The 17,815-nt window shown below is 45.6% G+C and overlaps 1 protein-coding gene across 1 annotated transcript in view; it reads right to left on the bottom strand.

Moving 5' to 3' along the window:
- The window catches only part of kcnd1 (potassium voltage-gated channel, Shal-related subfamily, member 1), an 84,565-nt gene that overhangs the window by 5,420 nt on the left and 61,330 nt on the right, over window positions 1–17,815 (bottom strand). Inside the window, exons 2-3 of the mRNA XM_063207596.1 lie at window positions 8,897–9,059; window positions 6,732–6,815 (exon numbers count right to left, since the gene is read on the bottom strand). Of these exons, the coding sequence (XP_063063666.1) occupies window positions 6,732–6,815; window positions 8,897–9,059 (247 nt within the window). The remainder of the gene's footprint in view (window positions 1–6,731; window positions 6,816–8,896; window positions 9,060–17,815) is intronic.

The raw sequence follows: 17,815 nt of genomic DNA on the forward strand, positions 1-17,815 counted from the left end.
TGTGTGTGTGTGTGTGTGTGTGTGTGTGTGTGTGTGTGTGTGTGTGTGTGTGTGTGTGTGTGTGTGTGTCAGGGGCTGGGGGATGGTGTGGGGGTAGAGATTACTCGTGTTGCAGTAGATTCCGGGGTCTTAACCCATCAATCAGGCGCCCAGTTCCATTGTTCAGGCCTGCTGATACAGCTGTCACATTAACGACACAATTTTCTCTGCGGAGGCAGGAGACCAAGTCCCCTGGATCAAAGGGCTCACGATGATTAACACCAAATGCATGTTCAATGAGATGGGGATGGAGTACAGAGAGAAGAGTATACTCTCCCTCCCTCCCTCCGCTAGCCGGCGTGTTATAAAGCAAGCACAGCAGAGAGATAGATCATGGAATCAGACCATAGGCATGCCGTTTTGGACGTTGTACAGTTACGTATCCATTGTGCACAGCAGGTGTGACTGATGAGTACACTTGATTGAAGGACACAAGATAACGGGTCAACCTTCGTTTTAATTCTTCACAGTAATGACTACATCAACTGTATCCTGATACCACAATGAGATGTGATCACACTGCCTTCCTGACGGAATGTGATTATGAAGCCATGCACAAGAAATGCTTCTAAAGAGGACTTCGGGACCCTTTAAGAAAGTAGGTCAAATAAACACAGTGACACAAAAAATATTGTCTAGATAACTCATGTCTGGATAAAAGTTATTTGTGTATAATGTAGAAATCACAAGCATACGCAAGAGAGCATTGGAAAGATAAGACTTCTGTTCTGCGCTCTATAAAAATACATTTCAGCCAACCAAAGTGAAAACGACTACTAACTGTAGTCACTGATATGATAGCCATATGTGACTCAGATATCTCAAGCTCATTCAATTAGTTCCTGGACTCGGGCACGGTATGCCATGCGACTTGACTAACACACACCACACTGGGCACCTGACTCACCAGAAAAGACCTGCGGTCCGTGGCGAAGAGCCACTCTACAAAAGTGTCCATAAAAACCCTGCGCCTTTAAATTCTGCTCCCGCTGCACTGTTTTACTGTAGGTCAAGGGGTCATGGCGCTATGGTGGGAGTATTAACCTCTCCAGATTGATGAATCCCCGTGGTCTTGTAGACAGGTGGCGTAAAGAACATTACACCCCGTCCCTCTTCCAATGCCATGCCCCCCCCCCCCACACACACACACACACACACACTGCTACAGAGCTACAGTAAGGAGTACAGTGCAGCACAGTCCAGCACACACCAGGCCAAGAGAAAAGGGAACACTCTGCACAAAATAGAGACACGTTTGTTGGAGCATTGCAGTTATGGCGGAGGTGTGAGCCATAAACACAAAAAAGGGGGGGGGGATGCAAAGTAAAAAAAAGAAAACAAATTGAGTTGAGAGGGGAAGACAGTGACCAGATGGAAAGTGCTGCATTCTCACACATCCTGTGTGTTCAGCTCAGCACACTAATTTGTTGCCATGCAGGAGGGCTGGAAAAAGGGGACAACAATGTTCAACACAGTAACCTAGGTAAAGTCAGTGCCACAAATGCACACACACACATGCACGTGCAAGCATGCACACACACACGCACATACACACTAACACACACACACGCACGCACACGCACACACAGGACACACACACATACACAAACACACACACAAGGAGCTGCAACGACAGCTGCGGCAGCATCACAGCCAGCTCAAGACGAAAGGGGACACCTGGGAAATGTATTTCAAGAGGAACCAAACTGTAAATCAGAGGGTAAGAGGGGAAAACAAGCAAGGTACCTAGAAAACACACAAACACACACACACACACACAGACACACACACACACACACACACACACACACACACACACACACACACACACAGACACACACACACACACACACACACACACACACACACACACACACACGCCTAACTATGCTTGCGGGGCCCACAATTTTTGGCCCCACAAGGATAGTAGGCAAACACACACACACACACACACACACACACACACACACACACACACACACACACACACACACACACACACACACACACACACACACACACACACAGCACCCAGCTAGACAAACTTCAGAGAAGATCAAGAAAAGGGAGGAGGACGAAAGGGGGGGAAGGGTAGTGGAAGGAGAGAATAGGCCTCCAGATTTATAAATAGCACTGCTTGCCTGTTAGTAATGGCTTTATAGATCCACACTGGAAAAAATACAAGCCCCCTTCCCTCAACCACACATACACACACACACTCACACATGCACGAACACACGCCCGCACGCCACAAATACACACGCACGCGCGCACGCACGCACGCACACACGGGCATACACACACAGACGCACACGAGCACACACATCCACACGTGCGTTGATTGTAAATATTGGATTATAGTGGGCTTTCAACAGCCTAGAAGAAACTGAATAAAGATTCCTTATAACTCAACATTGTGCATTAGGAAAGATGAGAATTCAATTGCTACCTCTCTGTCTCACACCTTTGCTGCTCTCTCTCTCTCTCTCTCTCTCTCTCTCTCTCTCTCTCTCTCTCTCTCTCTCTCTCTCTCTCTCTCCCTCCCTTTCTCGCACACACACACACACACACACACACACACACACACACACACACACACACACACACACACACACATACACACACACACACACACACACACACGCATGCACACAAACACACACACACACACACACACACACACACACACACACACACACACACACACACACACACACACACACACACACACACACACACACACACACACACACACACACACACACACACACACACACACACAGTCACGTTATGTTTGTTATCTGGTGCATGGGATGAGAGATCAGGCCGTCTTTGTTTTGTAGAGGAGGATTAGTAGGCTACATCACAAGTGTGTCTGTGAGAAAACAGCCCTACTTTAATCCATCTGTTAAGCAGTGCACATACAGTGCAGTGTTTTACCTAATAGCAAAGCAAACACTCCAACTGAAGTAAAAAGCAAACCAATGTGGATATGTAGCCTAAGGAGTACGGGGGAAGTCCAGACAAAATATATTTTGGAAGGTCTCCAACTGCAAGTGTGCTGCATTATCATGCCTATAAGATAACGGAGGCAGACATTGAAGAAAGGGGATTCCAAAACCGTGTTATTACGCAACATGATCTCCAGAATTCCGTGCTCCTGGACACGGATGTTAAGGACACGAGATCCGTGTCCAGGAGCACGGATTTTGCCAAAATTCCGTGCTCCTGGACCTGGACACGGAATTGTTTTCCGTGATGGACACACAGAAGTGCTCTCTCTATACTCCCTCAGCTCTATGTTTCCACAGTCTTGTGTTTTCTCAGGATTTTTCTAAATCCAAATATTTTTTCTCAAAAAAACATTTCTTACTGACAGGTTAGGGCTAGGGATTGTTTTGGTCTGGGCATACACGTAGCTAGTATTCTTTCATTCATTATATGAATTTGATAGCCCATCAACCAACTGGAAAAGGTACAGTATTTCTCAAAAATATGTCTTTAATGACAGGTTGAAGTTAGTTTTAGGTTAGTTAGGAATGTTTTGGTCAGGGCACAACTTAAATTGCTATAGCATTATTTTGTTTAGCATTTTTTTGTTTTGTTATTTTCTAATGATAGAGTTAACACAGTGCTGTGGGAATATGGAAAGCACTTCTGTGTGTCCATCACGGAAAACAATTCCGTGTCCAGGAGCACAGAATTTTTGGCAAAATCCGTGCTCCTGGACACGGATTTCGTGTCCTTAACATCCGTATCCAGGAGCATGGAATTTTGGAGAGCAGGCTGTATTACCTTGCAAAAATGATTACATTACACTTAGGTGACACATTTTTATCCAATGCGACTAACAGATATTTGCACGGCATTGGTTACAGTCCCTGGAGCAATGTGGGGTTAGGTGCCTTGTTCAAGGGCACTTCAGCCATGGATGGAGGTGTAGGGAGAGCTAAGGGTGGGATTCGAACACGCAACCCCCTGATATTCAGCTCCCTAACCATTAAAGCCACGACTGCCCCAAAATAAGGATTAATACTGTGAGATAGTGATCCAGATCAATTGTGTTGGGTCTTTTGTGTGGGGAATTCTATCTTAGGCCACATGTGAAAGAACGTCACAACTGAAGCCAGGGCACTCACATTAACTAAATTCTGCAGTGTTAATTCAACACTTAGAGAGACAAATGGCACTCCTTGTGTTGTTCCTACTCTCTTAACACTGCAAAATGTATAGTGATGAACACTTCACTGTTATTATGTGCATTCGATGTTTTCAGCTACACAAGCTCACCGGACCGTCTTCACTCATTCTGACACTAAATGGAAACTGAAATGAGGACTCGTATTATTGATGGCATCAACTAAGATTTAGAAGAGTAGCACAGTGGCTGAGTATTAGGGAGTGACATCTGTAAGTGCAGGGCCGCTTACAGCTTTGTTACAAAGGACAAAGTCATCTGAAAGCCCCCCCATCCAATATACACACACACGCACGCATGCATGCACGCGCACAAACACACACACGCACGCACGCATGCACCCACACACTCACGCATCCATGCACCCACGCACCCACGCATGCATGCACGCACGTTCACACGCACACACACACACAAACGCATGCACACACACGCACGCACGCTCACACACACACACGCACACACACACACACGCACACACAAGCATAGAAATGCAATGACAGTCACAATCTCATCCTTCCGTCAATCTACGGTACACACATATTTCAGGACCTTGGGTACCTGACCTGGACATCAGATCATCCGCACACACACACACACACGCACACACGCACACGCACACACGCACACGCACACACACACACACACACACACACACACACACACACACACACACACACACACACACACACACACACACACACACACACACACACACACACACACACACACACGTAGTAGAGAAACGCAACAACTGTAACGGCCTCATCCCAGCCAACACCTCTACTGTAGTCAATCAGGGCCTTGAGATCCTGACCCGGGCATCAGCTGAGTCCCAATTACTCTCCCTGCAGCACCCCACAACAGCCCCACACTGCCAAAGGGGTCACGGCCGAAGCACTGCCGTTTAACCTGCAGCGGTCGATAGCTTAGCTTTAGCCTAGCAGAGATCTAAGCATAGCAGCAGTAAACCCTACACCAACGGACAGCGTCCTACTCTGCTGTGTCAGGGAACAGAGTGCCGTGTCATGTCTCATCTGACGCCCTTTTTTTCTGGCCAAAGCTTCCGTAACGTGAGGGGAGGGGGGGGAGTTGTTCTTTTCTTCCACCTTATTCTGATCGCCTCACCTCGCAGGTCTGCCGCTTGCTTCTGAGTGGGATTGGTTTAATTGAGCGCCGGGGCCCGTTGCCATGAATCATTGATGAGCTGCAATGTGACATTTGGCTATTTTCAGTGCCTTCCAAGACAGCCACACCGTCAGAGAATATCCCCAACGGAAACGGATCCTCTTGACCCCTTCAATAAATTCTCACTGATAACAGTCACAATCCCTTGCGCGATATATATATATATATAAAAAATGCAATAAAAAAAGGAGGAGGATGAGAGCCTCTTTGGTGCCTCTGGTGGCTTTTGTGCAGCGCAGGCAAAGCCAGCCGCCCTTATTAATGTAAAGAAAACACTGTGATATACAGCAGCTCACAGGGAACCTGGCAAGGCAAAGAGGAGGAGGCGGCTTGTTGTCAGCTGGGGCCAGGGAAGACGACAGGGTGGGGGGCAAAGGGGTCACTTGTCCCAGGCCCAGGAACAGAGAGGGGGCCCCAGAAATGGATCCTCAGTAGATTGCATGTATTGGGTATGGGGCCCCTTCATGTGTCTTTGTCCCGGGCCTGGCCAAAACTGTCAGCTGCCCTGGCTGGGGGCAGAGAAGGCAAGACACATGACTGTCTCCTTCTCTCCCAGGTCCAGTAAAAAAAAATACAGGCATTACCACCCACACACTGTCACTGGGAGCCCGCTTTAATGATACCATCTCATCAGCCTGAGACTGCAGAGAAATGAAGTCAAAGCCACAAGGAGCCTCGGCTTCTGTTCTATTCTTTCCCCTTCGCACATCATCGTCACGAAAGCCTTTGAGCTCCGGCTGTCACTCTAAAAGTTGCCGTACAGCCAGTGGCAGAAGAATTGCAAACAGGGCCCCAAATACATGACACGGATAGGGCCACCCAATCAGCCTGCCAAGAACCTAATAGCCCCCCCACCCACAACATGGGAGGGCCCTAGGGTAAATGTCCTGCCGCCCTATAGCTCTGTCCCTGCTTACAATTCCATTCACCTGACACAACTTCAGAGCAAAAAGGGGGGGTTATAAAATGATGTGGATAAGGATTTACTATTGCCACCTTCCTCTGAGTAGGATTGTTCTTTAAGTTCCTGTGCACTTGAGTATAGTTGATGTTAATAGATCTTAACTCAGGCGCGTAAAAGTGCAGAACTGATTGATTTGAGTGTGGTGATGATGAATGCACATATACAGTATATCCCAAAAGCTTGTTGTGTGTGTTTGTGTTGTGTGTGTGTGTGCGTTTGTGTGTGTGCGTGCGTGCGTGCGTGCGTGCGTGCGTGCGTGCGTGCGTGCGTGCGTGCGTGCGTGCGTGCGTGCGTGCATGTGTGTGTGTGTGTGTGTGTGATAGGGTGGGCCAATCTTCTTACCTGCAGTCCCCCATCCTCTTTATACTGTAGGAATGCATTGGTGGTCCCTTTCTTGGCCAGGCGGATTCTGGCCAGCCGCACTTTCTGAAAAAAAAAAAACAGAGAGAGAGAGAAAGAAAAAGAAGAGCGCTGTAAGAATGACCATGTCAGCACTTGTTCCACACATAACCCTGAGAACCGCAGCGCTGTCCAAGGAATATAAAAGCTCCTGTTTCGTGACAAGTCTTATTTCTCTTGCCGCACCCCAACATCATGAAACGAACTGGACATTATCACATAAAGAGGTGCTCCAGTCATTTGTGACTAAGTAGCAAATGATAGCTCATCACAATGTTTATTTTCCCTGTTAACACACTAAATCAAAGGAGCAGCGCTAACCCTGGACATTTAAAGGCACTATAAAAGATTGGGTTTTTTTTTAACAATTTTGAAGCGGCCATGTGGATGAGAGATCATTTCTGAGGAAATGCACTCTGTCTAACAGAAAATGTTTATAAGACATACTGTATTGCAGTCAGGTCGGTATGTTGCCTTATATGTAACATTATAAAGGACAGCTCTGCAATACCATGCATATGCTTTGGTTAGATGATGTTGGTAGGATTATTTCTCCGCACTCCTAGATTCTTTGCAAGTAATGTCTTTTAAAATCGTACAAAAACATGTGCAGTCTATGGTGCCTTTAAAGTCTGTAAAAACAAGGAGAGGAGGTGCTTGTGTGTGGAGGAGCATAAAATGTGGTGTGGGCCAGAGACACACAGGAGACTAGCGCACACAGATGAGGGAATGGGAAGAGGAAGAAAGAATGAGACAGAGCGGAGAACAGAGTGAACACTCCTGAAATAAAAGATGAATTATTAAAACCTAAAATATGTTAGAAGGAAGACAGGCAAGAACCACATCCACTCTTGATGCCCTTCTGCTCTCAGAGGGGCAGTGTAAGGATGAGAGTGGAAGAGAGAGAGAGAGAGAGAGAGAGAGAGAGAGAGAGAGAGAGAGAGAGAGAGAGAGAGAGAGAGAGAGAGAGAGAGAGAGAGAGAGAGAGAGAGAGAGAGAGAGAGAGAGAGAGAGAGAGAAACACTAGGCACAGATAACTAGAGAGTGTGAGGTGGATAGGGACAAAGAGAGATAGGGACATCAAGAGAGAAGAGAGGATGGAGAGAGAGATGGAGGAAGAGCGTGACAGATACAATGGATACAGAGTGGGAGGGAGAGGACGACTGAAAAGAAAAGAGGAGAGAGAGAGACATAGATAGATAAAAAGATAGAGGGAGAGCTATGGAGAGAAAATGGTCACAAACAGGAAAAACTACATGCAACACATTCTGAGACCAAAAAAAGAGATACATAGTCTATTTGTGGGTCTTGGCTGTCAGTGCCAGAGAGAGGAAGACAAGGGTAAGAGAGACAGACAGATGAAAGGCAACGAGAGTTACACGGAGGGACAGACAGTTAGAGTAAGTGGGCACAAGAACAAAACTGCATGCAAAACAATCTGCGAAAAAAAAATGAAACAAAACTACTAGACCTCAAATCTACTCTTCTACATGCAGAGCAGGGCTGGGCTGCATGGGACCAAGCATTTTTACGTGGCTCCCTCTAAATTGTGGTCTAGTCTCAAAGAAACAGAGATGTCAAAAGCAAAATTAGTTCTAATTAAATTTATGGTGTAAGTACAATGCTAGCACATGATATAGCTGTTGCACCATTTACTCCATTGTACCTAATGGGGTAGACTGTGCTGTAACTGAAAAACACTAAAAACCCAACAAGAATCCTCCACAAACCAGCATACCATAGAGTCCAGCGGATCGTAAGACAAGTACACAGATCTACTAGTTAGCAAAGAAATGACAAAAAAAACTAAACAGCTTCATCCCCTGAGGACTGTTGTCCCACCAGGCAATTGCCCTGTACATATAGAGTCCAGTCCAGGCCTGATACAGGGGGTCAGGATTTGGCTGGTAGCTTCGCCGATTAGCAAGGCACTGGCTGAGTAAACTGGGGTCAGAAAGGAGCTCCATGAAACATTTTGGAAGCTGAAAAATTTGTTAAATTTTGGCTGAATGGACTTGCCAAGCATTCCCCATTGAAATGACTGGGGCAGGACTTATTCACTCTCTCTAGGTCTTATACTACCTCCATGGTCTGATGTATCTGTGTACCTGCTGTGCCCGCATCTTGTCGGCCCGCTGGTTCTGGTGGTAGATGCGGCTGAAGTTGGAGACGATGACGGGCACGGGAAGGGCGATCACCAGCACGCCGCTGAGAGAGCAGATCGAACCAAAGATCTTCCCTGCGATGGTGTCGGGCACCATGTCTCCATACCTATGGATGAGAAAGCAAGCCAAAGTCAGCCGCAATGCAATAAGGGATTTTGGATTTGTTGCTGTATGTCTCCACCTGTTAACGTGAACAGTCAAAGTCAGTCATAAAGAATTGAAACTAGGACTCATTCACATCGTACTGTACTCCAGCTCACACAAGATCTGGAACCAATGATCACCAAAATGGTGTCAAGTACCATATCTACGTCCATAAAAAACACAGTCAAACGCAATGCAATGAAGAATTGGGATTTGTTAACTTGTGTATGTGCCCGTCCAGCTATGAAGTACAAGCATTAGGATTTGGGCCCACTTTCTATATCCTTGTGATCTGTCTTTAGGACCTATTTGTTTCAAATGTAAATCAGCTCATCATATCCTGTCATGGAACCTGGGAATTGAACCAGTGATCATGACATGGGGTGATGGGTTTGATCTAGCTGTGTGGATGAATGGACCAATCACTGACATTGCGGCTAAACTGCCTCATAATTGTCCAATAATGTGGAGCCATAAATTGAGAGGGGCTGACAGGAAGGCTGTAACACAGTGGGCTGCCCACATTGAAACCTGAGTTATACTGCAATATGACTGCAATCTACCCTATGATGTATGGGTTTCATGTTGTACACATTCATGGAAAAATGATGCTGTATATGTAGCATTGCATCTCAACCCAAACATAATGCCAAAATATATCAACTCAATATCCACCCCAGCAGTTCTCAGCTCTCATACAGTCAGCCAATTTATTATATCCGGGAAACATGTCCTCATAAGACATCCTCATCTTCAGATTCATCTGCATTATCCGAGAGCGCTCTCTCTCTCTCTCTCTCTCTCTCTCTCTCTCTCTCTCTCTCTCTCTCTCTCTCTCTCTCTCTCTCTCTCTAAATGTGTTTGTTGATTTAAGACGGTCCTCCCACATGGGCTCAATGCTATTCCACTGCATTAGTGAGAGCATCGCTGCTTTGCTTGTGAAGGAACTGCCTTGTATTGCTGTGTTGGTGTTGTTGATGCCTGCCTGTTCCGGCATCCTTGCGCGGGAATTCAGAGCTCATTTTTGTGATAGATTAATTCAAGTCCATCGCTGCGTCTCATTAGGCAGTACAGCTAATGGTCTCCAATGGCAAAGAAATATTCACTCAAAAGCAATTAGAGCATTATGGCCCAGTCTTTCCGTCTCTCCCTGTCTTTGAGAGACATTTCATGTGAGTAGGCATGGCACAGAGTCCTGCACTCTCTTTGTCTTTCCCGTATATAATATTGAGACATCATGCTGTACACAAACGGAAAAAAAAATGCACATAAATACACCAACACAGACATGAGTGGACACATTATGGTCCTCCTTTCCAAATCACCCGCAAACATGCACAAGTACTTTCAAGTACAAGCACTTTCACCCATCTGTCTAGCCCATCCTCTTCCTCTGCCTCTCTCTCTCTCTCTCTCTCTCTCTCTCTCTCTCTCTCTCTCTCTCTCTCTCTCTGTGCCTCTCATTCTTCCTCCTCTCGTCCTGGAGCGGGTGGCATTAGCCAGTACGGCCGACCGTACATCAACGCCCGCTGGCATGCGACAGACTGAGGTGGCCTAGCTCATTCACCAGCTAGTCATTGTTTTGATTTGATCCATAAATCATCCCAGGGCGGGCGTCGAGGCCCAGCCCTGGCCCAGGCCCCAGCCCGGCCCGGCCGGCACAAGGCAAGGCAAGGCAAGGCGAGCTGAGGAGAAGGAGGACGACGGGAGATGAGGGGAAGCAAAGCGCCCGGAGGGGAAAAAAACGAGCCACTTCTCCAGCAAGCAAGCCAGGCAGGTGTAGCGGAACCGCAATTCCCCACATTCATCTTTGCCATGCATGCAGATGAGGAAGAGGTGGGGCGGGAAGAGGCAACCGCCAAGCGTCCGCCCGGTGTCTGATTGGCAGTCATTTATCCTCGGGCTACGTTCCGGAATGTTCCATCAGGGCCATAGAGCTATCCAATCGAATAGGCGTTCTGCAATATGAGCCGTCCGTTGCCATTAGTTTAACATTCTTGCTCAGGCTATTCATTCAAGTGTGTTTTCATTCGAAGTGACTCACTACTCCTAGAGACGTGCAGTAGTACATCCGCAAAGTTCGCTTCTGTGGACGTTACCAGTGACCTGCAGTGTAATACTGGGCTCATTAATTAACAGAATCTCATAATCAGACAGTCAGTCAAACCAAAAGGTTGGAGCGAAGAACATGCAAACATTTCCATTCTCGACTACCCAGTATCCAATGACATGAATCCTGTTTGGGTGAGGATAGAAATAGCGGGTCTCGTTTGTCATAGAGCTAGACGGCTTTTCTATACAAATCTTGAGCAAAAAAAAGTGAAATCCGTGTAATGACTCGAGCCTATGACATTAACCTCGGGCATCTGCGGCTAAGTCTGAGCTGTCAGTGGCGTGGTTACTGTAAGCAGTGCCTCTGACAGCTTTGGCCGGGGCTGGGATAAAGTGATCTGACAGCCACCAGCACCCACACACTCAATCGTAAATATGTAGGCTACAACGGAATGGGGACCCAATTCTGGGTCCCTTCTCTCCCTGGGCCCAGGAAAACTGACCCATTTGTCCTCCCATGTTGTCTTCCCTGACTGTAAGCCACTACCCCACAGCCAGTTCAGGAGGTCGTTTCTGCATGGATGTCACAGTGATGCGTGTTGGTGGCCCATTGTGAGGGACCTCTATTGAGACACATAACGGTGGCAGCTGCGGTCCTGTCAGCACTTTTTAGATGCTGCTGTAAACACACACACACACACACACACACACACACACACACACACACACACACACACACACACACACACACACACACACACACACACACACACACACACACACACACACACACGAGCGATGACACCTACTGTACAACACAACGTGCTGTATGTGTGTGTGTGTGCTCAACCACACTGGGCCTCACACCGCAGACAACACAGAGCTTGTATGCTCAAACACACTCTGTCACCCACTCACTGCACTCAATGGCACTGTAACACCAATAACAGGTGGCCGACTGGCTGGCTGGATGCTTGGTAGCTCGGTTGGCGGCATGGAGCACAACAATAGCATTTGTTTATTTGTTTGTGCAAAGAAAAACGATTAGCATTGAAGGCGTGTATGTGGGTTTTTTTTAACTTATTTCTTTCTTTTTTTTTATTAAAGATATCTTTTCAACACCGACCAGTGTACACAATGGTGCCCTGCTGACAATAAGGGAACAGCAACACATTGTGCTAAAAGATAAGGAGAACAAAATATATTATTTTTTTATTTTGGCTGGGGTGGTGCATAAATGGTAACTCACAGAGGTTCCTTATTCTCTGTTTAAATCAAGAGCTTTTTTTTTTTATTGTCATTGACAAATAAATTTGACAACGAAATTGCGTTTTAGAATACACTGTACATGTACCCCAGGGCCGCTGCTCATACGAGCGCCGCCACTAATAGCACAAATAAAGTCTAAAGGCTCAAGAAGGTCCAACAATTTTAGACACCAGAGAGGCAACTACACCACTTTTGTGATGCAATCTGGGAGCAAAAGATGAAAAACAAGATGAGAAAAAGAAATGAAAACCAACAGCGCTTAATAAAATAATAACCTCTGAAGCCTTTACTCAGATGTGATGAACGGCTGCAATTTGCATAAGCTGATGGAGCTGACTCCATCTTTGGAGGAGAGGCATAGCAGTTGGAGCTGAGTGGAGCATAGTAATTGTGCTTGGAGACAGATAGAGGAGCATTACTCTCCTCTCCTCAGATGATGAAATAGCTGCTTCCTGTCAGACTGCAGCGAGGCAAACTAAGGCTCAAAACTCTCCTCAAACAACACTTTCATTCCAGACACATTTCTTATGACTGCCCTGCTGCCGCATGGAAAACATCAGACCACAGGAGCCAGCAGTTGGGTGGAGGCGGGTGGACTTTAATGTGTCCTAATGACACTCACAAGCTACTAGTGTCTGATGGCTTAAGGCTGTGGCCAAAGTCAAAGTCTCACTTCTTCAGTTCCCTAGCAACATGCTAAGACACGGCCTGACTGATAGCATACAAATGATATACTGAAAACAGAGTATTTTAGGGTGAGTTCAGGTCATAATCTACATTTTCCCAAAGCAACATGTCATATTTGTAATTACAACCCTTCTGAATGCTCTTCATGCTTTGATAGGGAGAGTGGCCGCATTACAAGACAAGACGTATGCCATTATCATTTTGGTCTGTTGACTGCTAATGACAGTCCCCAAAACAAAAGATAGTTCCCGTACACGGTTCACATTTGCAGCATTTCCTTACAACGTTTCGTTCTATTGACCTTTTTCAAGCAAGGGAATTGCTTGCAAGGGAATTGCTTGAAAAAGGTCAATAGACCAAAACGTTGCTTCAAATGTGAACAGTGTGTGGGAACTTTCTTGTCTCAAATTCTGGTGACCCAGGGGTTCCGCTATGCACCTGACCAAAGGAGGTGTGCAAGAATTCTAAAAGTCCCATAACACAAACAGGATTTCTGGCACATATAGTAATTCCGTCATGCTGTCATAGTATGCTTCAGACAAAAAGACACCACCGATTCTGAAACACTGCATGTAGCATTAAGAGGCCGTTTATACCGCTATACCTTTATACCCAGGTATTTTGATAAATGAAGACATTTCCCTTCATTTGTGCCTGTCGTTTACACGCAAGCTGAGTTTTTTCCTCGAAAATGAATCTTCATAAAAACTCCACTTAGCGTTTGTATATAAACGGAGAAAAATGGAGACTTCTCCTTCTCCATTCTCCTAACTGTGCACAGACTGACGTATTTATAATAGCAGCATATTTATGTGTGCCTATGGTGTGAACGAAAACATTTTGGCAAACATAGGAAGGAAAAATGTTAATTTATAAAAATACCCGGATATGTATAAACGGTGCCTAAGAGATCCATCGTTCTTAACCATGTTAATCAGTCAGGTATGCTGGATATGTGTTAGCTGCTACTAGGTTTTAGACAAACCTCTGCTCATGTTGTTCAACCTAACCTAGCCATAATACAACAGAAACACAAGCGGCTACAAAGTACATGCTTAGTATAATAGGTGCAGGTCTGGTCTAACGTGATGAGGAAGCACTCAGGGCTTTGCTGGAATTGACCAAGTCATGAAGGCACTGGACAACTGTTAAGTGCTACATAATGACGGCATTGAACTTCTACCTGTGGGTTTCCCTCTGCATACTAACCTCCACCATTTAGCCGTTTTCGAGTGCACACAATCTCTCAAGGAGATAATGGGTAATGTACCCGGGCTGCTTATACATCACAGTGATCAGTGAGTGTGTCAACAATGCAATGGTACATATATGTCTTACGGTGAGAACACATGCAAGTGTATTGATCAAGGAAAACAAAAGTCCCCCATTCATTTCCAAGGAGGCTAGAAAGGGTGGCAAAGGCAAACAAAGAGGAGTGCCTCACCATCCCTCGCCTCTCTTTGCTCAATGTGCATGCACTGAGAAGAACATGAAGTATGGAAATTGACTGCTTCTTTAAAAGAGAGTAAGTAGGCAGGGTTGTGCCATACTTTATTTGAGTGGCCCTACATAGTGATGTCTAGAGAGAGCAAATTCAAAACAGAAGTTTATCAATGAGTGAGTGGGCTATAGCCAAATAAAGCTTTCCTGTTTTTTGACTGGCTCAAAACCTTTTAGAACTTTAAGAATACAGTGTGTACATGAGTCAATGATAGGACTGAGCCTACATGTACATACAGTATGTTACTGTGCGGCATGCTATATTATGTCATACAGACACTACTTCTGCCATAGGAAGATACACAGTTATTCACCGAGCAGGCCGCAGAGTGTGGAGAAATGACACTGGCTGTCTGGCTTATGTGCACAGTTTAGCTCATGGACATTCAGCTAGGGGAAAGAAACATTGCACCCATTATGTCTCACACTGTCAAACAATCACCATCACTGTCATTACACTGCAATTAGCATGTTGAGTGGCTATGCTTTGGTTTCTATTGCCCATAATTCTTTGTGTCAGTGCCACAGTAACTTTTTGCAGTGTTAAAGGTGGTTGTGCAGGTTAAGATTTAAAAGAATGTTCACCACTTCCTTGTTAGTAGTTCACGTTTAAACTATTATCCATTGTATTTTAATTGGTACCACCAAAACATAATATTATATTATATGAAAAGCTGTTATTCTTTCCCCATAAAGCAGTGCATGACATCACGTTGGGGACTGAAATCCAAGATTCTATTGCCCTTCTCCAGAGGGGGTGTCCCCAATGTGACATCATCACATTTTTTTTATTTTTTATTTTTTGGGGGGGGGAGGGGTAAATAAACGTTAATACATGGACTTAAGCACCTTTTTAGAGACTTTTTCAATGGCATACCATATCGTGAGTGCTTTAAGTAGGCTACCTTTAAGTAGGCAATCATCAGTGGTGGTTAACCTGCACAACGACATTTAATTCAGTATTCCGAGAGGCAAACTGAAATCTCTTCTAGTGGGGCCTACCCTCTTAGTGTTGAATTAGGACTGCAAAATGTACTGTGTGTGCACACCAAATAAGGACCACCTCCCCTGGCTGAGCTGCTTGTTCCTGTCATCTCACATCAGGTGTGTATAGAGTATGCCACCCCTGTCTCTGTCTCTGTCTCTCTGTTTGACTTTGACGTGCCATTGTCTAAGCAGGCCTGCCTGGTGGGTATGCCACTGATCAGCATGCGCTCACTATACTGCTCCTGAATGCAGTCATGACAAGGACTCTCTCTCTCTCTCTCTCTCTCTCTCTCTCTCTCTCTCTCTCTCTCTCTCTCTCTCTCTCTCTCTCTCTCTCTCTGTCACTGTCTGACTTTGACGTGACATTGTCTAAGTGATCAGCATGTACGGTGGAGTTGAGTCACTACTGAATCTTGAATACACACGTTACATGTTCACTTGACAAGGGTGGGATGGATCCTGAATCTTGACAAGGCAGTGTTGTGGGCACTGAGTCAGCAGCTCCCTTCTCATGTCAAGTGCATCGCTCTCCCCCTGTCTATCGTTCCCTCTTTTTTCTCTTTCTCGACTCTTTTTGTCTTTTCTTTTGTCTTTCTTTCTGTCTTTCTTCCTTCCTTTCTTTCCTTCTCCCGTTTGTTATTTCATTCATTCATTTTTTTTAATTTGGTCTTTCTCTCCTGTTTCTTTCCTTCTTTCTTTCTGTCTTTCTTTCTTTCTTTCTTTCTTCCTTTCTTTTCTTTCTTTCTTTCTTTCTTTCTTTCTTTCTTTCTTTCTTTCTTTCTTTCTTTCTTTCTTTCTTTCTTTCTTTCTTTAATCACTCCCACTCTCTCTCTCTCTCTCTCCACCTCTTGCTCTCTAATCTCTCTCTCTCCCACTGATGCTTTTCTCCTCTACTCTTCTATCTCCTATTATTTTTCCAATACTTCCCCCAGGAGCATTGTATCCCCCGGACCAATCTGCATCAATTCAAGAGCCTATAATCTTGTTCCGCATTGGAGGACATCCAAATTATCGAGAAGAAGCCTTCTCTCCACAGATGGCCCGGGGGCAGCGCGAGATAAGCAAACCAGCGGATATGGGGCTTGCTTGCACAATGACAGCCATTATCGTGATCTCTTCTTGTTTTTTTGTTTTTGTTTTTTTTGCTCGTGCTGAGCACATTTCATGTTCATTAACATCAGATTAGGGAGGATGGGGGGGAAATGCATCTAAACTACACACGAGAAGGCATCAAGAAGGGAAGAAATGACATGTATTACGTAAGGAGTCGAAACATTGCACGACACAAAGACACTACACACTTACTACACACATGACGGCGCACTAAACACACACATACTTCCCCTAATACAAAATAAATCAGTGAATGATGTCAAGATGCATAATCACAACAAAGATATACGCATAGATACAATGTGCCCAGTACCTAGTAGTTGCATCCTACACCCTCCATCCTGCATCCTACAGAGAGAGAAAAGAACAGAATATTTTCAGATACCCAAACAGACACTTATTCCCCCCCCCACACACACACACTCTACTCCACACAATCCAGCGAACATTACACAGGACTTACTCTCCCCGCCTTACTTCTCCCGTTATAGAAATCCTCACTTGGGACCTACAGTAATAGTTGCATCCCTACAAAGACAACAAATCACGAACAGAGAACAGGACATTTTCAGATGCCCAAATAGACTCTCACAGTATCTCACCTCATCTCACTACACTATACACTCCACACAATCCCAGCAAGCATTACGCGGAACTCTACTATCCCTTTAATTCTCCCATAATAGAAAGCCTTAGCCAGCTATCCCTGGAGGCAGGGGGGAGGCTGCCTGGCCTAGATGTTGGTCCAGAAAGGGGTCAAGGAGGTTTGTCAGCAGTTCACGGTGAAGATCGCACGGCACGCGGGGAAGATGGAGAGGGAGCGGAGCGGAGCGGAGCAGAGCGGAGGAATGAGAGACAAAAGCTGTAAACTCTCCAATTGGTGTAAACTGCTGATGGGAGGGGTTTTTATTGTACTGTTGCTCGGGGGAGCACTAGCACTACACAAAAAGCACACACAAGCATTACATATGCTCGTACATACACGCACGCACGCACTCACACGCACACACACACACACACACACACGCACACACACACGCACGGACACACACTACACACTCTACACACTCTACACACAGGTGTAGATAACCTTTCTCCTCAATCCTCTTC

This window comes from Engraulis encrasicolus, chromosome 10 (assembly GCF_034702125.1).
Source record: "Engraulis encrasicolus isolate BLACKSEA-1 chromosome 10, IST_EnEncr_1.0, whole genome shotgun sequence".
NCBI classification, from domain to species: Eukaryota; Metazoa; Chordata; class Actinopteri; order Clupeiformes; family Engraulidae; genus Engraulis; species Engraulis encrasicolus.